The 22,119-nt window shown below is 44.2% G+C and overlaps 1 protein-coding gene across 1 annotated transcript in view; it reads left to right on the plus strand.

The window, feature by feature from the left end:
• Window positions 1–15,419, plus strand: part of Setd3 (SET domain containing 3, actin histidine methyltransferase) — a 68,847-nt gene extending 53,428 nt beyond the window's left edge. The window contains exons 7-13 of the mRNA XM_038337315.1: window positions 2,356–2,414; window positions 3,067–3,181; window positions 8,225–8,299; window positions 9,337–9,503; window positions 10,349–10,434; window positions 12,977–13,137; window positions 14,155–15,419. Coding sequence (XP_038193243.1) covers window positions 2,356–2,414; window positions 3,067–3,181; window positions 8,225–8,299; window positions 9,337–9,503; window positions 10,349–10,434; window positions 12,977–13,137; window positions 14,155–14,550 — 1,059 coding nt within the window. The 3' untranslated portion in view covers window positions 14,551–15,419. The remainder of the gene's footprint in view (window positions 1–2,355; window positions 2,415–3,066; window positions 3,182–8,224; window positions 8,300–9,336; window positions 9,504–10,348; window positions 10,435–12,976; window positions 13,138–14,154) is intronic.
• Window positions 15,420–22,119: the final 6,700 nt, after the last annotated feature.

Raw genomic sequence — 22,119 nt, forward strand, 5'->3', positions numbered from 1 at the left:
CGCCAATAGATGGCGCTAGTGTCACAGTAGTGAGAGCCCTGCCGAGAAGGAAGCCACTGGCCACCTCAATATCCCGTTTTGCTTCAATCTAACTGTTAAGTTCATGATCAGTGCAGACTGGCTTTTATACTGGAATTTTGTGTACTAGACACACCCTGTTTTTTGAGTACAATTTTCTAATGGCTTCTGGAATTACTATATAACTGTAGAGAAAAAGAATAGTCAACCTCTATCTGAAAATGTATTTTCTTATTGAAGTCTCGCTTGTGATGATTTTTATCAGGACTGTCAGGTAATATAGGAAGTATGTAAACTGTTGGAAGGAGCACGTTGGTGTAAACTGCCAGCTCTTGGCCTGGAGTGGTCACCCATGCTCCCAAGGAATCCTAGGCTGTCTGAAGATCCTCAGCTGTTGGTAGAGTCTTTAAGTTCTTTTGAAAACAAAAAATTGTCATTGTTTTTCCTAGTTAATATCAAACTTTTGAGGGGGAGGGCGTTAAAATTTGAGTAGGCTGTAGTAAATGCCACAGTTGAAGTGAATTAAAATATTTTTTAAAAAATAACATTTTCTCATCTTTTATACTTTGAAAAGAGACATCTTGGGTATACAAAGTTCTTCAATAATATGATACTGTGAGATTTCATTTTATTATAAGAGAAAGTAATATTTATCAATAGGATCCATTTTCTTTACTATTTTGAAGTTTTTTCTGTTAATTCTTACCAGGTTAGTTTTGGGAGAAGAGAAAGTCTCATGCTGATTTGTTATTTAAAGGAAAACCTGGTCTCTGTCTTTGCTAAATTTAATGATTAAGAGGAAAATCTACTTTGTGGCCTCAGAGCACATCATACACTTACTTGTCAGTCTGCAGGCTCTGGAACAGACCTTCCAAGGCATGGCATTTTCTGAGTAAGACTGGAAATGCCTTGTGGTGTACTATTGTGTATATTGCTTAAAGTCTCTCATTTTATTTCACATTGTTAGTACAAATATTCATTGTATCTCTCTTTTTTTAATGCTAAATTCTAGCTGCAGCATAGGCAGTTCTTAAATTCTTGATCCCCCCCCACCTTTGCCTCTCAGGTGCTGGTATTTACAAGTGTGTACCTTTACACCTGTCCCAACGTGCATCTTAAAGGTTCTATGAATATATTTTTACATTTTGAATTTTCTTTCAAAGAGTTAAAATGAGGCTAAGAAGAGGAGCAAAGCCGGCACCTGGGAGCTGACACCCAATTGGCCGCCTTTTGTAATATATAATTTGCCTAAGATTGTGCACTGAGCACAAGCTTTTGTTTTCTAATTGATTTACGGTTTGAGCCACTTGTACCTCATCCCCTACTGCCCTGCACACAGTGCCAGCAAGCACATTACAGGGAGCGATGATGAATTACAGTGCACTTGTGGTGCCAGTACCTGGAGTCAAAGCTACATGCTGCACGGAGCCACATTAACAGGCGTAGGATCAGCTCTGGCAGAATCTTGTCTCAAACTCAGAAGCGACCATTTGTTCATCTGATCACTTGCTGCAATCTGGCTATCAGACTGTAATTGAAAGTAAAGATTAAAATCACACTGTTACAGCTTTTAATTTCTTAATGAGACAAAGTTTTAAGTACTCAAAGGGCAAAAGAGAAGGGACTTGTGACGAGGGAATGTGCAATTATAAGATTTTCTATTGTGTATGAAGTTTTGGGTATTTTATTAAATGTTCTTTTGTCTAGACAAAAGGAATAATTTAAAATAATGCTGGTCTGTTTTATCTTTATCTTACTTGTAAGATTCACTTCATCCTCACGAGACTTTGCTTGATTTCCTGTGTTTGATCCACATTTACCGTGTAAATAATTCATTTGCACATAAGTCGATTGTCATCAAGTGATATAAGTTAGAGAGTGTGAAAAAATTCCCCCCACAATATAGGACCTATAAGTGTTGCCTTTTGTGATATAAAGAGATTAAAATCCAGTAATAGGGCATGAGACCCCCAAGATAGGCAAGCCCTCTGGCTTAGCAGGCTTGGTGTTTCCTTCAGAGCTGATGCTCAGAACAGTGGGTGTGCCTGCTTTGTGAAGGCAGTCCACCTTAAACTGTTTTGTGTGGTGTCTATGGGTTCCGGGATCGAACTATGAAGGAGCAGATTTATGGCGGCCACTGGGCACAACAAATTAAGTTGACAGTGATGTATGAGGGCACAATAGCATGCTGATCCCTCAGTCTCGCGGCTGGACGCCTCCTGCTTCGTTTGGCTCTTGTTAGTTCTGTTAGCAACTAAATAATGAAATTCTGCTGACTGATTTCTGTTTTCCATTTTTCTCTTTTCACCTCTGCTTCCTATAACCACTCATTCCCAGACCCATCCTCATGCCAACAAACTGCCCTTGAAGGATTCTTTCACTTACGAGGACTACAGGTTGGTGTAAGGGGCACTGTGTTGAGGGTGGTTTCTGAGGAAATGCAGGATCTGGTGAGGGAAGTTCATGAGCAAATGACCTGCTGTGACCACTTATGGTGCTGAAATTGGGCGGTCCCAGAATCCACTATGAGCAGCTTTGATAAGCACTGGTATTTTGACAGCCACTTAGAAACTGCTGTGAACCTGTAATGCTAGTGACTTGAGCGTAACACTAGTGTTAAGTATTGCTAAAGAAGCTTTTTCTCTTTTGACCAGATCATATTAGTGTGAAGCGGGGATTTGTTTTGAACAAAAAGTTAATGCACTACACAATGTAATAAAAGTGTCATGTCCTACATCTCATACACAACTTAGAAAACGAGAGACAGCAACCACTTGCCAGTGGAGGCTTAGAACAGGGTAGGGTCAGCATTTGGGTGAGAAGGGAGCTGAGGCCCCTGCTGCTCCTGCCTCCTCTTAGCATTCTTCCTTGCATTGCCTTCGTTTCCTGCCCCTCCTTTCCCTCAATCCTGGATTTAGTTCTAAATGGCATGAAAACACCTGAAAACTGGGAGCCCTTCAGTAACCCCAACTGTTTGGTTGTGTGCATTCTCATGCAGGTGGCTTTAGATAGTTCACTCTTAATTCTCTTATTTTCTTTTTGTCACAGGTGGGCAGTCTCTTCAGTTATGACACGACAAAACCAAATTCCCACAGAGGATGGCTCCCGGGTGACCTTGGCCCTGATTCCTTTATGGGACATGTGCAATCATACCAATGGCCTGGTAAAGATTTTCTCCGGGGGTTGAGTCTGGAGGCTGCTGAGCTTCTGGGTGGATGTTCTACTTGGCTTCTGTTTCCCCTTGCCTGCTCCTACCAGGAAGACAAGCAGAAGCAAATCCTGCTGCTTCCTGTCTCCCTGTAGTAGAAGCTGTGTGTCTTCTTCATACTGAAAACCAAGAATGCCAGTCTTAGGCCACTTTGAGGAACTGCAGCAACTGCACTTGTGTGTTCAAAAATCACAGCCCTAGCTCTCACATTCATTTTCTTGTCTTACTGGATCACAGACTGAACAAACCACTTTTCTTTTTTATTCTCTTACAAGTATGGGTTTATTGAAGGCAACTTTTCATCTTTTTGGCTTTCTCTCATAGCCCTTTTTTCCTCCTCTGCTGACTCTTTTTCACCCCTTGTCCCATTCTGTTCCTCACCTTCTTTGATCACCTGCTTTGCTCAGGAGCCCATGTGTGTGGGAGGCTTGTGTGCTAGGTTCTGGGCACAAGCACAGGGCTGGGAGAGTGAAGACAGGAAGCATCTTCGCGTGGCTGATTCTGTGAAGGAGGAGGGCAGGTCCTGTTCCTCCATATTCTTGGGTTCCAGGCAGTATGGGACTGAAGCTTTCTCTGTGCTGAAGACTTCCTGGTCCTCACAGGTAGGGGGATAACAAAAACCAGATCTCTCTAAAGTCCTCAGCACTGCTAGTCGGCAGGGTAAGTTGGGTTTGATTCCTGCTTCTCAGTGCCAGCTTGCTTCGTTATTATTAGTCATATTATAAATAGATTAAAGAAATGCTGAAAATGATTATTTTGCATCCATACAGCGGCCAGAGCACATGCACTGTGTGCCAAGCACTCAAAGCAGACTGTCCTGCTAATTCTGGTAGTCTTTCAGATCTTAACAATATTAAATTGTACAAGGAAGAAGAATTACACTTTTATAATTACATTTTTGTCTTAATTTAGATATGCTTAATTTAATTAATAGGACTAAGAAATAGTAGCATGCTTTACATTTTCATTAATGAATATAATTTTACATTCTTTTTCCTTTTTTCTCCTTTAGAAATATTTTAAAACTGATGATAGGCTTGAAATTAAAAAAAAATTTCATGTACCCTTAAATATCTGATCTGTGTGTTTCCTTTTTCCCTCTTTATATGAACTAGATCACTGTTTCCTAAACTCAGTCAGTCATTAAAGTTAATTTTCATTTCCATTGTTAAAAAAATTAAAAAGAATTAAACAACACACAAGTCTCTAGCAATGTAAGCCGTTCTTCTGCATTCTCAGTCTCCTCTGATTTACTAGCTACATGGAAGGCTACATCTCAGGGCTCTGCTCTCCTGTCCTGTGACTGTTTGTGCCACCCTAACATGTTCGTAGGCGTGCTGAGTCTGGGCGTTGGTGTTCCTTCCCTGCCAGTATGATAAAGCTATTCACTCTTGAGTTTCTCTCAAATTAAGAATAACAGGCAGCTCTTGGCATATCTTCTCTAATATAATTTGTGTGGTTTGTGATCTGCCGTGGTTCTCTGCTGACTTCAGGAGGTTTGTTCAAGAAGCCCATGTGTCTTCTTGCCCCACACACTTAACTTGACACCTTTGTTGTTTGTTTCTATTGTCATATGGGACATTGAGTGGGGCAAGATTTAAGGAATAAAGTTTTCAAACTGTAAAATTGTGTATCATATGTGTGACTGTTAGCTTCTTTTTAAAGTGAAGTGCTTGAACTCAAGGCTTGACTTTTCAAGCAAAGGTTTTTTTAATCTTTTTATTTAAATAACATTTTTTCATTTATTTTGTATACCATCCAGTTTCTCCTCCCTCCTCTCCTTCTGACCCTCCCCTCTCCCATCTATTTCCCTCCCCATCCACTCCTCCTCCATCTCCACCCAGAAAGGGGCAGGCCTCCCATGGACTTGAGCAAAGCATGGCACATCAAGTTGAGGCAGGACTGAGCTCCTCCCCTTAAATTGAAGTGGGGCCAGGTAATCCAGTATGGGGAATAGGTTACCAAAAACCACCTACATGTCAGGGAGAGGTTCTGCTCTCACTGTTAGAAGCCCTACTAAGAGACCAAGCTACAGGATTGTCACATATCTGCAGAGGGCCTACATTGGTCCAGCATCCATGAGCTCCTGTGAGCTCTGAGCTCAGGTCAGTTCTCTCTGTGGGTTCCCCCATCATGACCCCCCTGGCTGGTACAGCCCCTCCTCCCTTTCTTACTTAAGACTCTTGGACCTCAGCGCAGTGTCAAACAAAGGCTTTTTAGTTTCCTGTGTCTGTGCTGACTCTCCTTGTATTATTAGGCAACTAGACTCTCATAGGGGAAATCAGAAGAAAGGTTCATCCACCAGCCAGTGCTGTCTGCTTTTAACAGTCCTGAGCCCTTCGGACACTGCAGCTGGAACAACAGTGCTGCTTAGGATTTTGGAGGATGGGAGTGAAGTCCTGGAGAGGTTTTAAGAGGTCACCAGGCCCAGTCCTAAGCTGTAGAAAGTGTGTCCTTGTGTGTCTGTGCTTTCCCACATGCACATGTTTGCAGGGTTGAAGGCTGGAAGCCAAGGTTGCATGGTTTCCTCTGCTGTTCCCCACCTTGTATTTTTGAGACAAGGTCTCCCACATTAAACAAACCTGGAACTTGCTGCTTTGGCTAGACTGTTTAGGAGCTTTGCCCGACTTTGCCACCCCTGCACCACCACCGTGATGCTATGATGTTAAAGGTGCTCACCACTGTGCTCGGGTTTATCTGTGTGTTCACTGTGCACACTGGAGGTCCACACTCAGACCACCATCCTCGCACAGCAAGCGCGTCTCCTGAGAAGGATTCTGCTAAGTGGTTTACAGGGCATGCTGTGTGTTGTGCTGAGTGTCCATAATAATGACTCTCAGTCAGTGTGGTAAAAATCTTTCAGGGCCCTTCCGTTGAGCTGTTGAAGATGTTTAGATTCCAAGCTTAGAGCAGAATCCCAGTTTTCATAAACACGTATAGAAGTCACCTACCTTTGGCTTCTTGCTGCTTCTAGCCAGTACAACCCACCTCAGGACCTCTGTGTTTGCTGCTGCTCTTGCCCAGAACATGTGTTCCCCAGATCTGTCAAGTGAGGCCACCCTGAGTATTCTTTGTAAACCAAGCATCACTTCTGTCACATAAAGCCTCCTTCTTGTCCTATTTGTATTTCCTGCGTTACCTATGCATTATAGTCTCATTTAAAACAACAACAACAACAACAACCAAGTCTTTTGTAGCCTGGACTAGTCTTGAACTTGCTATGCAGCCATGGCCTTGCACTCCTTTGTCTCGTAGTGCTGGGATTACAGTGGTACTTGTCCACAGCCAGCCTCTACTCATTATTTTGGGAGGTCTATTAAAGCAGGTGATGTTTCTTTTCTTTTTTCACTTTTTTCTTTTTTGCTGGGGGTTGGGTCTGTCATATCCAAACAAGAGTTTGGTGCTTTAAATTCACCAGCATACACACTCTGGCTTAGGACAAAACAGTAGGACACACAGACACAGCTGTGATCTGTTTCTTCAGTTTTTCCACTGTCTTCCAAGTTGAATCAACAAGTGTGCATTACTTCATTCCTTCGTTGTACACAATGCAAGTAATAGATATGCACTAGGAGGAAATTGAAAAAAGATTGAAATGATCATGTCCTCTGTGTGTCGGAAGGAGTAATCATGTCACAGTCACACCCTTCCTCCTGTGGTGCTACTTAATAGGTGAGTCTTTGACTCCCCAGGATGGAGTAAGTGTGACCAAAAGGAGCCAGACAAGTTTACACAGTTTAGGAGGTTGGCATTGTTCAGGAGTGGGGCATCAAGACAGACTGCTTTTGCATTGGGGGGTCCTTGTTCCTCCCCTGGGAGTTTGTGCCTTAAGGCACAAAGGCAGTGTCAGGAGTTAGGGACTGTCCACGAAGCACTGGGTGCTCTGACTTGAAGAACACTCCTGGTCTCCTTGAGGATGGGGCAGGCACATATGAAATATATGTGGTAGCGGCTAGAGAGCGGAGGATGAGAGGAGGTAAAATGGGGAAAGGCGCCCCAGAAAGAATACAGGTTTCACAGTCTCAAAGCAAAACAAGAGTTACATAAAGGTAGTTCCATGCAAGAGGGAATGGGACAGTGGCCTGTATGACAGAGAACACCATGTTCTGAGGCCTCCTGGGAACTTGGTGTTGTCCAGGGCCACTGTGTGGTCAGCAGAACAACCGTGGTACAGGAACTTGCACTGCTCAGAAGGGCTTTGCAGATGCTGATAGAGGAAGGGTAAGAACTGTAGTCACAAGGGGAAACAGAATAAAAAGATTAAAAAGGTGTGTAAGAGTTCTTGGGCAGTTAAGAGTGGTCACTTCTGTGCATTGCATGCAGATGCCCTTGCCAAGACAGGTTGGCTGATGGATGGGTTAGGAGACTTTTCTGTACTGTCTGTACCATATAGGCTTAGAAACACTCACATTTATGTCTCTTAGCAGAGAGAGAGGAAGTAATAATCATTTACTTTGCCTTTAGTTACCAGAAAATTTTAGATGACTTTGTAATTACAGAGGAAAATGTGTCTGTAATGTAGTAGTGGCCCCTTTTCTTATCCTCTTGATTCTTATGCAATAGAACCCCCCCCCCCTTTTTTTTTCGTTTTGCTGGTGAAAGAGGCCAGGGCCTTATGTACTGCTCTACCACTGAACTAGACCCTGCCCCCATGTTGATTTCTCACTATAAAAGTTATATACAAGTAACACTTCTAAGTAAATACAGGTACCCCAGAGCCTCCTGTGTGGGCATGCGACTTTCGTCATTTGTGGAGCCTTGCTCGGGGCTCAAAGGCAGCAATTTTCTAATCATGTGCTTGGTGGAGACCTAGAAGTGGTGCACAGTGTCTTTTCCCAAGAGAGATTTACTTCAGATCTGCAGTTCCTGTACAATCTACGTTGTACATAAAAATGACTGAAACCCTCACCAGCCTTTGCTGGAGTCTTGAAAGTCTTTGCTGTCCCTGTAAGCACCCTAGACACGTTTGTCCTGACCCTGCCTTTCTCTCCTGCCTAGATCACGACTGGTTATAACCTGGAGGATGACCGCTGTGAGTGCGTAGCCCTGCAGGACTTTCAGGCTGGCGATCAGGTAAGTTTCAGTGTTCTGTCCCTAACTGTGAGCCAACCTGTGAGCACTGAGTGGTGGCTTTGGTCATCTTAAGAATTATTGGGCATAGGGAGGAGCAGGAACACGGATCTTTAGGATTGTTTCTGACCAAATCTTGGGACAGAAAACACTTTGCATGTACACAGAAAGCAGTACAGCTCTGTGCAGTGAGCCACTGTATGTGATCCCACAAGCCCAGACAGACTGTCCACAAGTGTTTTGTTTCATAAGCTGCATTTCTTAGAAAGAGGTGGGACACTAGTGTATACCTCTGAGGAAGTTTCAGAGAAGTTTAAATAATAAAAGAAGTTGACACTGGAAAAAAAGAGATGGGATTTAGGTAGTTAAAGCCTAAGGGAATTAGAACACACATCCTTATCGTATACTTTTGCTGGGAGATGTCCATTTTTTTAATCTAATAATTTGGATGGAGGCACAGGTAAGTTTCCCAACAGTTTTGAAATATACATCTATAAATATCTGCATTTATTAGTTTTACAACCCAGTATACAATAGAAAACCAATACAGGGACAGACACTGCCTTCCACTTGGTCTGTTCTTCAGAAATGTTCACAACACTCTGACAGTGTGCAAGAGCACAATCTGTGGAAGTGGTCTTTGACAGGAGCTAATTCAAATGCCTGTTCTAGAATGTTCCCCTGAAAGGAAGGAAGGAAGATGTGGCACATTCTAACAGTTTAAGAGGGGCCTGGCTGGCTGGGGTTGGATGAGAGGCTTGGCAGTCCTGGGTCTGTTTCCCCATGTGCTCCCTCTCCCCCGTCTAGTAGTAGACATATATGTTTGGCTTTCCTCTCCTTAGATAATTTGGGAAGTTAGAAGGACTGCATACCTTCACCTTCCACGCATCGTGCTGTACCAAGTGGATGTGTAGTTAGAGGTCTGTCTGCTGATGTAAAGTAGCATTAATGCAGGAGGATTAAGCCTCTGCGCTGCTGTTTTAAGAATACATACTAAATTTGGTTTATGTCCTTCTATTTTTTTCTTTACTGCATCTCAGATTTACATTTTTTATGGCACTCGGTCAAATGCAGAGTTTGTGATCCACAGTGGTTTTTTCTTTGACAATAATTCACACGACAGAGTAAAAATAAAGCTTGGAGTAAGTAAAAGTGACAGGCTCTACGCCATGAAGGCCGAGGTCTTGGCTCGCGCTGGCATCCCAACGTAAGTAGAAGAAAACATGGGTTGACTCTTTCCAGTGGTGTGTGCAGTATTTCCTTGGCATAGTGTTTAATTGGTGTGTTAATAAAGCTTCTCCACAGTGCTGTGTCTTAATCCCTTTATCCCTGTTGCACAGCAAATTTAGACCTTGGAGATGTGTGGTGATTTACCAGCGCTTCCAGATAGACATAATTGTGTCGCTAGCAGTGTTCACAGCTAGTTCCAGGGGATATGGCCTGCAGTCCTCGTTAAGTTAAATAAGTGCTCTGGTATCATTCATGTCTTTCACCTTGAAAAGGCTATAATGACCTGGATCAGTTTGTTTTATTTAACTCTTTGGCACCATTAATTTCTGTAATGAAGTCATGATCCTCAGTGATTCCATGAATTTCTGGTTAGATTATTTAATTTTTTCTTACATTTGAGGTGTGAAATGGTAAAGAAGATGAGAATTATGATTTATTAGTCCTCCAGGGACTAGAGGAACTATTCTTAATGAAAATGGATTATCTGGACTTTTTTATTGAACTTGTCAATATTTGATTAATGATAAAGTGTGAACTCAACATGAATTATTGTTACTGTGTCTTAAGGACTGTGAGTGTGTTTAATTCTCTCACCATGAGCATGTGGCCCCGAGAGTAAGGTCATTAGGCATCAGGCATGCTGGGAGGGGTGGCCAGTGCCTGACAAGGCCTTCCTACCCACCAGCTTCATGCTTTCCTAGTGCATGTCTTCGCTTAGTGAAGCTCAGCTCTGCTTTCCTTGAGGACCACTGCTTGTGTGTAAATCTGGGCACCTTCCTCTGGACGAGCTGTGGGGCTGACCTCAGGTGTTGTTTTTTTCAGATCCAGTGTTTTTGCATTGCATTTTACTGAGCCGCCCATCTCTGCCCAGCTTCTGGCTTTTCTCCGAGTATTCTGCATGACTGAAGGTAAAAATCATTGCTGATGAAAAAAATTCTTTTTAAATTGTGAAAGTGTAAAACATGGGGGGTCAGATTAGAGACATTCTTGAAATGGAAAGCACTTTTTGGTAGAGGGAGGTTGGCAATATTGGAGAACTAATCTGTTGTGTACTGGACTGGCAGAGTCCAGATATCCTGAGAGGGTTAGTAATAATGCAGACAGCTGTATTAGACAAAATGTGCCTGGCCACAGCTTCTTATTTCAGGTCCAGGAAGGATTAAATCCATGTATTGTTCACCCATTTATATATCAGCTTAGAACAAGTCATCAGAGCCTACTCTGCTTTTGTTCTCCTTCCTAACCTGTGTTCCAAATCACTGACCCTGAGGTTCATTTGTAAGGGATGGGGCCTGTTGTTATCAGCTGCCTTCAGTCCTATGCAAAATGACTAGAGAATAAGTGAATGATTGAGTGAATAGATAAATGAGCATTTGGGAAAGTGCAGCTGGTTAGAGCAGTCCATTGTGGCCACAGAGAAGAGGCTGTTCCTTACTGTCTCACCCCCATCTCTTCTGTGTTCAGGGCTTGATAGGAAGCTGAATGTACAAGAGCTTGGTCCTAGAATGTAGGTAGGCAATATAGATGCTGTTGCAGAACTAGAATGAGACAGGCTAACCATCCTTGGAGAGCAAGAACCTTCCAGAGATTCACCACCACTCACGAGGATCTTTTGTGAGCACAGGGTAGGATGAACTGTGGTATTTTCTTCCATATTTAGCAAGAGAGAGAAAGAGATATTCTGGCAATGGCTGTCCCTGTAGCTTGTGCAATGCATCATGCTCAACATGGTGCTTCCTGTATTTTCATCTCTTCTGCCCCATTAGCTGTTTCCTGTTGCATTGATGGAGTCTCCAGTTCAAAAAACTTAGGAAGGGGCTACTCAGCCAGTAATGAATGACCTTGACTCAGAACCAGCCGCATTATTTCCAGAGTCCATGCCACAGACATCCCTACATCCCTGCTGATGTGCAGCTAATAGAATTCATGGAACAATTCTTGCTGGAGACAGTGTATTTGCGTGTGAGGAGGTGGGGAGGAAGGCAGAGCAGTGTGATCCTCTCTGCACAGGGAGAAACTCAGGCTGAGTGTGAGTGTCCCCAGGATAACCAGACTTAGGCTACCTTGGGAAGGGGAGTGATGCCTGGTTTGTTGTCTAGGTCAGGCCGGCAGCTGCCCTGTATGTTTCCTTGTGAGCTGTGTCCAACTTCTCTGCACATCTGTTGGAGAGGAAGAGCATGGTCTCTGCCTTCCACACTGCAGTGTGAGCTGGGGGTGAGGAAGAGTTGACAGCAGTGACTTAACATTGGAGATTTCTGGAAAGAATTTTCCATTTCTAAGGAAGTGGGTTTTTTTTAAAGATCTTTATCTCTAAACAAAGGTTATAAACTGACAAGTGAAGCATCTAAAACCCTGAATTTTACCATAGAACTGGATAGTTGTTTTTTAAATGTCAGATAACATGCATTTTTTTTAAAAAAAAAAAAAAAACCATTTTCTGTCTGTTGCTGTTCTTTAGTTTCTTTTCAGTCATCAGAAGACAATTTGTCATGTCCAGACAATTGATGTATTCTTTGAATTACTCCAACTAATACTAATAAAAGTTTGGTTTGCTGGCAGCACAGCTCCTCAATTTGAATTGTAAATAGTGACAGCTGTAGGGCATTTTGCTCTGAAAGAGATACTGTCTCACAGTTACATAAGAAGCATGGGTGTGTTTGTTGAACTGAATTGGATGGGCAGGAGATAAGTGCTCAGAGCCATTGCTGAATTCTTTCTTCTTACTTATATTTTTGAAGGTGGTTGTGTTTATATGTAATTTAAATTCCTGATGAGTGAGAGTCGTTTTTCCTTGACTAAGATTTCCATAGTCCATGTACTTGTTCCTTCCCATCTTTGGCTTACTTGTAACAAGATGGGGTATATAATTACCAAATAGAGGGTCCTAGGGTGATAGTGGCTCTTCTCGGTGTCTTTAAGACATTTTATTTTCATCTTAATTTATTTATTTACATGAACTGTTTGCCTGCATGTGTAACTGTGTACCTTGTATGTGCAATGCCCCCAAAGACCAGAAGAGAGCATTGAATACCCTGGGACTGTTGCTATAGATGGTTGTAGGCTGCTATGTGGGTGCTGGGAATTGAACCTGGGATCACTGGAAGGGCAGCCAGTGCTCTTAACCCTGAACCATTCCTTCAGCTCTACTTTTTGGCGTAGTTGGTAGGACTGAGGGTCTAGAAAAAACAGTTCTGTGATAGTGAGGGATGTGGCCATAGAATGTCTTCAGAAAGAGTGAGCCTATCCGAAGGCTCTCAGTGTGTCTCTTTGAGAGACTACCTTTCAGGGAGGTCTCATGTGACCTCCTGGTGTGGAGTTCAGCTCTGCCTCTGCCTGGAGAGTCTGAAAGAGACTGGAATATGCTGGTGCTGTGGGGGACCTTAGGGTAGCCCCTTAAAGTGAGGGCTGTGCCGATCCTTCCTGATTGACTGCTATGTATCTTTCTTGTAGAGGAATTGAAAGAGCATTTGCTAGGAGACAGCGCCATTGACAGGATCTTCACTCTGGGGAACTCTGAGTTTCCTGTCAGCTGGGACAATGAAGTCAAACTGTGGACATTTCTGGAAGATAGAGCCTCACTTCTTTTAAAAACATATAAAACGACAATTGAGGTATTTAGCCCAGTGAATGAAGATCCTGCTTTGATGTGTTTCTAGTTCTTACTGTATTCTGATTCTTACCAGAATGTATATTTGACATTCTTTATTCATGATCAGTGTTTTTCTGTTTATCATGTTTATACTTAATAGCATTGCTGATAAATTTTATAAATGTAGTACGTTTTACAAATTCAGTGCTTTTTTTTGTTTTGTTTTTTGGGTTTTTTTGGGGGGGTTGTTTGTTTTGTTTTGTTTTTTGTTTTTTGAGATAGGGTTTCTCTGTGTAGCCTGACTGTCCTGGAACTCACTCTGGCTTCAAACTCAGAGATCCACCTGCCTCTTCCTCCTGAGTGCTGGGATTAAAGGTACACCTGTCTGACTCAAACTTAGTACTTTTAAAAACTATTTTTAATTCATATGATACCACAGACATGAATTTGTATTTAGCTTCAAAGCTTTTATTACCCCTTATCCCCACCCCTCTCTTACCTTCTCATTTTCTCTCTTTTGTACCAACATGTGGTACATTACTGGGGGTTAAACCTAGAGCCTCGTGTGTGCCACATAAGCCCATGTCCTCTTTAGTTTCAGGACATAGCCTCACTAAGACTGGCCATAAACTCTGTAGCCCACCCAGGCCTCAGTCTTAGAACCATCCTGTCTCAGCTTCCTGACCAGCTAGGCTTACAGGCTGTGCACCAGGTTTGGCTAAAAATATTTCTTTGTCTCTAATTCTTTAGTTCATGTCCTTCATCCTGGGCCCAACATGAGGGCTCCAGTCAAGGTGATTAAAGTAAATATCGCCCTCCATTTTGTGTTGGCTCCATTTGACTTGGCTTTTGTTTTGAGAGATATAACTTACTGTACAAGATTCATAAGTCAGACTGGTTTTGATGGGCATATTGAGTTACCAGGTGGTCTGAATGGCTTCTAGCACCTTTAACCCCTTCAGGCTGACCTACTGCCCTTTGCAGCTTTGCTGATCTAGTGTTCTTTTCTTTAACTTGGTGTCATACCCTCCTTCCCCAGGAAGATAAGATCGTCTTGAAAAACCCTGACCTGTCTGTTCGTGCCACAATGGCCATCAAATTGCGCTTGGGTGAAAAGGAAATTTTGGAGAAAGCGGTGAAGAGCGCAGCTATGAACCGGGAGTACTACCGCAAACACATGGAGGAGAGGGCTCCGTTGCCCAGATACGAGGAGAGTGACCTGGGACTCTTGGAGGGCAGTGTGGGGGACTCTAGGCTCCCTCTGGTCCTGAGAAAGCTGGAGGAGGAGGCAGGGGTGCAGGAGTCTCTGAGCCTCACGGAGACTGTCAGCAAAGCCAAGGCTGCTGAGAATGGGCTCATCAATGGGGAAAACGTGATCCCTAATGGGACCAAAGAGTCTTTGGGCAGCATGGATGAAGTGAAGGAGCGACTCTGAGATGCACTCATTGGGAATCCAGTTTAGCAGAAGTTGTGGACAGCCCACTACATCGCCGTGTTCCTTGTTAACATTTTTCTTTTCGCAGAGAGGAAAATATGTTTTTGCTGCTTTATATAAAAGTGATTTTTAAGTTATTTTAAAGATCTAGCTTCCCTTTTTGATTAAGATTGCCATCTTGCTTCTGGGCTGAACAAACTAGTCAACAGTGACGGAGGAGATGCCTTTGGGGACTGTGCAGACCTTATGTGGGCACTTGCATCTCTTCCTGGGGAAGAGTTGCGGTCCTTGCTCAACTGTGCTCTGCAGGCCTACCATCCTTGCTCCAGGATGAAAGTGGGCTCTGCCTCTGCTGCGGAGCCAAGGTTGAACTCTAGATGTTCAGTGGACAGCGGGAATGAGGCACAGTGCAAAGAAAGCCAAGTGAGGTCTGGGCAAATCAGTTGTTTGTTTGTTTGTTTTTTGTTTTTTTTTTCTCAAAAATAATATCCCCATACCAAAAGAAAAGATAAGGTGGCAACCTAATTTTTAATGGCTTAAAATATTGATGATATTAATTATATAAGTACACACATCTATCTATTGATTTCTATTCTTTTTGTGTTCTGTTTTGCTGCATTAAAAACTTATCCTTTTCCATAAATCAGAGTAGGACTTGAGTCCTCTTCCTTAGTTTTAAATGCTGGCTCTGAGTTCATCAGAGTGGTGCACTGACTTCCAGTGATTGCAGTGGGCTGTTGCAGACGCAGCTGCAGCTTCATGCAGTGGGTTCAGGAGGTGGTAGCTCCCTGGCTTTTCCAGTTTTCACAGGCTAGAGGTTTTCAAAGCTACCCTTTTGAGTAAAACCCGTTATTAAAAGAAAAACATGACTGGTGTTCTTGTTTGTTTGTTTGTTCTGTTGGAAGTAGAGCAGACCCTTTGAGTCAAGCTTTTACCCAGGTCCCACGTATTCCCTAACCATTGGGGACTTTGCTATGCCACAGGCTGTGTTCGTCACAGACACAGAGACTCGATGGGAGCATGCCTGGGTGCCCAGAGGCCTGCACAGCCCCATCCCATCTTAAGTAGCTGCAATGTTCCAGTGGGATCACAGGCCTCAAGGGATCCCAGGCCACAGGATGGCAACAGAAGGCAGATTGGCTTTTAGGGGATGTGAAGTGTGGGGCAGTGTCCCTCTGGAGGAAAGGATGGGATCTGCTGATTCATGTCCAGTTTTCCTTGACCACACATTTTTATGTCATCACTGACATCTGAACTATCACAGACAGGGCTCATTTTGAAAACTGCTGTGTAAATGATTCACTGTGGTTTGATAAGAGCTATAGAGATATGGGGAGTTGTATAGCATCCATGGTCCTGCTCAGAGAAGACACTGCTCCAGAGACGATTTGCTTGGCTGTCTGCTCTGGGTTCAGATGGGCTGGACAGACTCACCTGCTGCACTGGATGCTAGTATGTACTTGTGTGAGGCAGGGCCCTCTGAAACCACCTGCTGCTGTTGTGAGAAGACACGTGATGCCAAGTCTCCTGTGAGCCTGAGACTGGAGATACTTTACCATCCACGTGGAGCTTACAGAATGGTCTCTGTGTCCTTGGATTTTCTAGTTAATGCTGCTGAAACAATGTTTTGCATTAATTTGCCTGTAAATAACAGTTTTTCACTAGACTAAAAGTTTTCAAGCCTAATGCAAAAAATGCCTTGTGCATACATGTGTACAGTCCTAGGGTAAAAGAGCATTGTATCATGGGGTAGATTGTAAACTATTTGCTGGGGAAGTTTGAATTAGATAGAGCTGAGAGAGCTGGGATTCCAGTCCTAGTCTCTAAAACACCTTTGACAGACATGGTGACAGCCATTCCTGGGGCCCCGCAGTCTGTTCTGTCAGTTGCTTTTCCATCACAAGGTCTGTGAGTCATTGTAGCACCAAGTCACTGAATGTGATGTCAGAGGCAGAGTGGCTGTGGAGCAGCGCTGCTTTCTAGACAGAGGGAACCACATAGTCTCCTACCCAGTCACAGGCAGAGTGCTGCTCACCTGGGACCCCAGGAGCCACACTGTCGCCGTTCAGAAACGGAGGGAAAGTGATTCAGTGGTATTGAAGAACCTTCATTGCCATATGTCATGAAAATGGATCTTCCTCTCAGTTCATGTTGAAGTTTTCTTTCTTCCCTAGAGCTGTTGAACAAGAGGTTCTGCTAGTCTTGGAAGTGCCACCACCTCCTGGCCTGTAAACATCATGAGATTCACTGCCCTAAAAAAATGTCTAGTTTTTCCTACACACTGGCAATTTATTGTTTTCTCCCAGTAGTTTCTAAAACAGGTCTACTAAGGTACTCTTCATGTTTTAAAGAGAGATGGGGTAATATGTTAATATCTCCAGGTTCCCATTATATACAGTGTTACTGAATTCAGTGTTCACTTAAAATGAGAAAATTGGGCTGGGAATGTAGCACAGTGTTGGCAGAGTGTTTGCCTAGTGTGCACAAAACCCTGAGTCCAATCCTTTGTACTGCATAACAGGTTTGGTAGCACATATGTGTAATCCCAGCAGTGAGAGGGTGGAGAAAGGAAGGTCTCTGGACTGCATAAGACTCTGTCTCCAATTAAAAATAAATAAAAACACCGGCGGGGGGTGCTGAAGACATGGCTGGGTGCATGGTATTTGTTGTAAAAGCATGTGGACCTGAATCTGGATCCCCAGGACCGATGTGAGAAGGTTGGGATAGATAGGTGGTTCTTGAGGTATGCTTAAAATCTCCACAAAGCACCCAAAGGACATCCCAGAGTGGCTGCCTCTCTGTTGACCCTGTCTGCTTTGGCATGCGATGGCATTCTTTCTTCCCTTGGGCCTCTCCACCTTTCACTCGTGACAAGTCCCTTCTCCAGGATGCTACTGAGCAAATGTTTACTGCAGTCACTGTCTACCAGGACTCAGACCTTTCCAGACTGTCTGTAAGCAGGCCCATAGCCTAGGAAGTCAGGTAGCCCTGGAGTAAAGTCCTGACCCACCACATTCATCCCTGACTGTGACACAGAACAAGTGAATTAATGCCCAGGGTGGGATTTATCGTCATTCTCTCCTTCCTCTTCCTCCCTCCCCCTCTTGCTTTGTGAAAAGGTTTTTGTTCAGGCTGGCCTGAAACTCCTGATTCTCCTGCCTCAGCCTCCTTATTGGTAAGATTACAGGCATGCACCTTCTTGGTAAGAGGCTTGGATTTCTTGACTACAAAGTGGGGTGGACATAGGAGGTTGTTGGGAGAATGCCAGGGATATAGTAAGATTTAGTAGCCAGCTCCCTGGACTATTGAAGGAATCATGCCATAATCTGAAGACATTAATCCCATCCTGGGATAGGGCAGGGCTCTCAGGTTGGGAGAGAATTTCCGTGAGCACCAGGATTTTAACACATGGCCTTGGCCCAGGGACTGCTGTCATATCCCCCGTGTACACTGAAAACATTATTTTATACATATTAATGTCACTGTGAACTCAGCTTTCACTTCTTACAGATAGCTCAAAATAAGCCCCAAAGGTTGATGGAAATGACAGCCGACTCAAGTCACAGCAAGGGATGGCAGTTAGAGCCGTATGCACCTCAGTTGGACAATTCTGGAAATAATGCCACAGCTGGCACCAGAGCATCCTGTCAAGCAAGTCCTAAAAGCAAATGATGGAAACTTCCTGTTAATCCCCCCAAAATATATCATGAAGTTTGTTCCTTTTCTGGGATTTGTTGAAACAGCCAGTGTTGGGCATATGTTACCCAGTGATCCCAGTGCTGATAACAGAAAGACTCTGGTAATTGCAGCCAGGGATTTCATCCTAACACTTCTTGGACTTTAAAGGGACCAGAGCTGGTGTCTTAGAAAGGTTCTTTCAGGAAGAAAGGGAAATGGGACTTTATTTCCTGATCTGTTCTTGTGTCAAATTGATGTCACCATTGTCCGTCCTTCCCCCTCCCTCCCTCCCTCCCTTCTTTCCCCCCCACATTTTTAAAGCAGATGCTGAAATAGCCCCCCTGAAACTGTCAGCTCTTGCTAGTGAAGGTGGATGGAGCTTTACCTAAAAGCCACTTGAGTGTTGTTTGTGCAAGGTTGGGCTCCAAGTGGGAAGGAGAATGGAGTACAGCCTGCACCCGTGAGTCTCCACACGTGTTGGGTGCCGTGGGAGCCGGTGACTCAAATACTAACAGCATTAGCAACTTGGAACAGTATGCTCTCTGCAGCAGTTACCTGAGTCAAGTTCTCAGTTTTCCCAAAACCAGGAAACCGTGAGCTTTCTGCTTAGATTTTGTGGCAGACAACAGGATGCTTCCTTTGGGGACTCCATGCCTTTAACCTGAAGTTGGCAGTGATGATGAAGGCATCAGATTTTGGGGTCAAGCAGTAAGAACAAGAGGTATCCAAAGAAAACATTCTTCTGGCTACAGGTTAGACGTTGGAGGACACGACTCCCAGGGGTTTCTCCCTCAGGATCCCAATGGGCATCTGGTGGATATAGCCCCTACTGCTCTCAGGACCTGTCACTCACGGTGTTAGAGCAGGTGGTCAAGGCATTGCCTCACAGGTGGTAAGTATAGGCTCAGTCACTGCTGGTCTCATTCCAGGTTTTTCTTCATACACTTTCAGTCGATGTTGGCATCATCCTGCATTCCCTGGGGTGTCTGATATGTGCTGGGCCAGCCAAGGAGTACATGACCTTCTTGTAGCCAAGGAAGATGGATGCCACCCCACCCATCCCACAGGCTAGAGATAGTCATATAGGGGACATTCCACCTGTACTAGGTTTTAAGGGCCACCCCAGTCTTCAGGAACTAATGGGAAGCTTACTGGACCTCACTGGGGATTCTGTATATTCTTTCTCAGCCTAACTTTACCCTTCTCTATACAAATAATTCATCTACAACTTTTAAAATATGCTTGTGGGGGAGAGGGGCAGGTCTTACTATTCAACCCTGCATAGCCTGTAACTCTTCTTTATAGACAAAGCTGGCCTCAAACTCCTAGAGATCCACCTGAGCTTGCCTCCCAGCTGCTGAATTAAAGGCATGCATCTCTACACCTAGCTATTTTTATGTGGATAAATGTATGTCTGGGTGAATTTATGCGTACTGTGTGTGTGCAGATGCCCTCAGAGGCCAGATGAGGGTATCCAGTTCCCCTGGAACTAGAGTTACAATTGTGAGCTGCCTGATGTGACCTAATAAGCACTTTTCCTTTGCCCGCACGAAAGCAACCAATGCCCCTGACCTGTGGGACCCAGCTTGCTCCCTGGCAGCAGCTCACAGATGTGCATCCCCAAATGGAACATGTGAAAAACCACCTCTCGGCCCAACTCAGGACTCAGCACATGGTCAAACCACAGCCCACACCAGCACACCTTGAACGGGCAATTCAGGAAGTGGAAAGCTCCATGTGAGTGACGGACCCTCTCTGAGCCTTTGTTCTTGACTTCCTGGTTTCTGTGACCAGTTCTCTTTATTGCCCAGGCTGTCCATGTCAGTTTGCTCAGATTTGTCAGCGACTGTTTCCCAGTCTAGAAATCCAATTGAACGAAGAAGTACTCCTCCCCCGCAACAAACTTAAAAAGCAATTCCCACAGGCATCCAATGGCTCTGCAGGCTGTCTTAGAGGAAGCTGGGGGTTCCTACAGCAATTAAATGGCCCGATTGGATACTGGGGGAGCTTTATAATTGCTCACAGGTAGCAATTTATTAGGATGGCTGTTGCTCATGACATGTGTCAAAAAGGTCAAAGTTTATACTTCCTTGGACATTAACCTAATCTTTGAAACTCTAAAAGTTACACTTTTTGGTCATTAAATTTTTTTTACAAGCAGAGATTTTGACAATTAACCCAGTTAATAAAGGTCAAATTTCAATTTTTTCCAATTTCTGGAGCATTTAACTTACTCCCTTTTGAAAGTGGGAAGATAGCGGATGATAAATAGTTATTAAGTGAACAAGGATGTAGCCCGCTGTCAGGGTGATGATTATGAAGCAGCTGACCCTGGAAGAATAGAATTGCTGTATATCTGATGGGAGGGAAAGTAGATTACAAGCCTGGGAAATAGAAAAATTAAGCCCAAATAATGTGTGCTGTGAATAGGATAATGTATGTGCACTTGTTAACTCATCTCGGGGTTCTAGCCATTCAGTTACGCAGACTTCAGCCTTCAGCTATCAAATCTGTACATTTTAAAAGAAGTAATTTCTGCAAACTAGCAGTGAAGTACAAGTTGGGTTAAGAATCAAAATGTCACCACCAGGCTGCAGCCCTCACGCAGAACCACAGATGCGCTGATAGCAACACAGCCAAGTTGTGTAAGCTTTTGCTGGGGAGATGAGCCAGTGTTCATCCACCCCACATAGGGTGCCAACTAGAGACCAAAGAAAGGTCTAGCCTGGTTTAACCAATGAGTTTAGCTGGAATTAAAGGAGCATGGGCAGCTTATGGATAGCTGTGTCATTATCTCTCCTAGCAACCATGAACAGAATATTTATCCTTGAGGAGGGGTTTGTACTTGTGAGCCCCACCATCAGCAACCATTAATTGCTGATAAATCCAGAGGAGGGCGGGACCTCTGAAGCTTCTCCCATGTGAGGCAGAAAGTTAACTAGCCCAATCTTATTCAGGTCCCCTTTGGATACAGCCGCTAGCAGTTCAAGAGGGCAGCAGTCATGTCATTCCTGGAGGACAGTGCTCTACAACACCAAACCACAGCGACCAAAGGCTAAGGACAAAGGCTGAACAGTGGGTACCCCACAATTCTGGCCAGGTATCCTGTCATACACCCACTATGTTGGACCTTGGAAGGATCGAGGAAAGAGGTCTATGGTATGGGAAAAGGCAGTTTACGGAGCCCTCGTCTGCCACCCTCCTTGATCCAGTCCCTAGCCACCTTCCCTTTGGACTTGTGGGAGGCCCATCTTGGACAGTGTTTCCCCTCTCCGTTTGCGCCCCCTGGTGGCAGTGCTGGCTGAGAGATGAGAACAGCTGCTATGGGGCCCTGTGAAAACCCAGGAGAAACCTTGCCTCCTACCTCCAGAGACCAGGCACCTTCCTCACCCATCCAGACTCCTGAGGAGAGGGCTTTTGGCTCCTCCTGGGAGATTTGAGGCCATAGGTGCTGCTACTTTGGGAAAACCCTCCTCTCTCTGTTGTGTTTTGTGCTGAGTAGACAGTTGAGAGCCAGGTTTGTGCCCCAACTGTTACCCACACAGTACCAAAGGTAAGCCAGGAGCCTGCACATGTGCCCCCTGGCCCTCTCGGCCTCACCCAGCTTCTCTAGGTCTCTGCTTGCTGTGGTGCAAGCACCCGTTTCATTTTGCAGTTGACACCCTAGGTCTGCCTCTCTGCTAGGCTGTGGCTAGCCCAGCCCAGTCCCCACCATTCTGTCCACACAATAGATGACCAGAAAACGCTGAGCAAGACATGCAACTCATCTAACTCAGCCAAAAGAGGTTGAGTGTACTGAATTTTAAAAAATAGCCTATAAAAATGTGCAATTTGGGAAATTGTTAGAATGGTGACTTTGACTATAATGCTTAATTTCTAACAATTCTGCCA

This window comes from Arvicola amphibius, chromosome 7 (assembly GCF_903992535.2).
Source record: "Arvicola amphibius chromosome 7, mArvAmp1.2, whole genome shotgun sequence".
NCBI lineage: Eukaryota > Metazoa > Chordata > Mammalia > Rodentia > Cricetidae > Arvicola > Arvicola amphibius.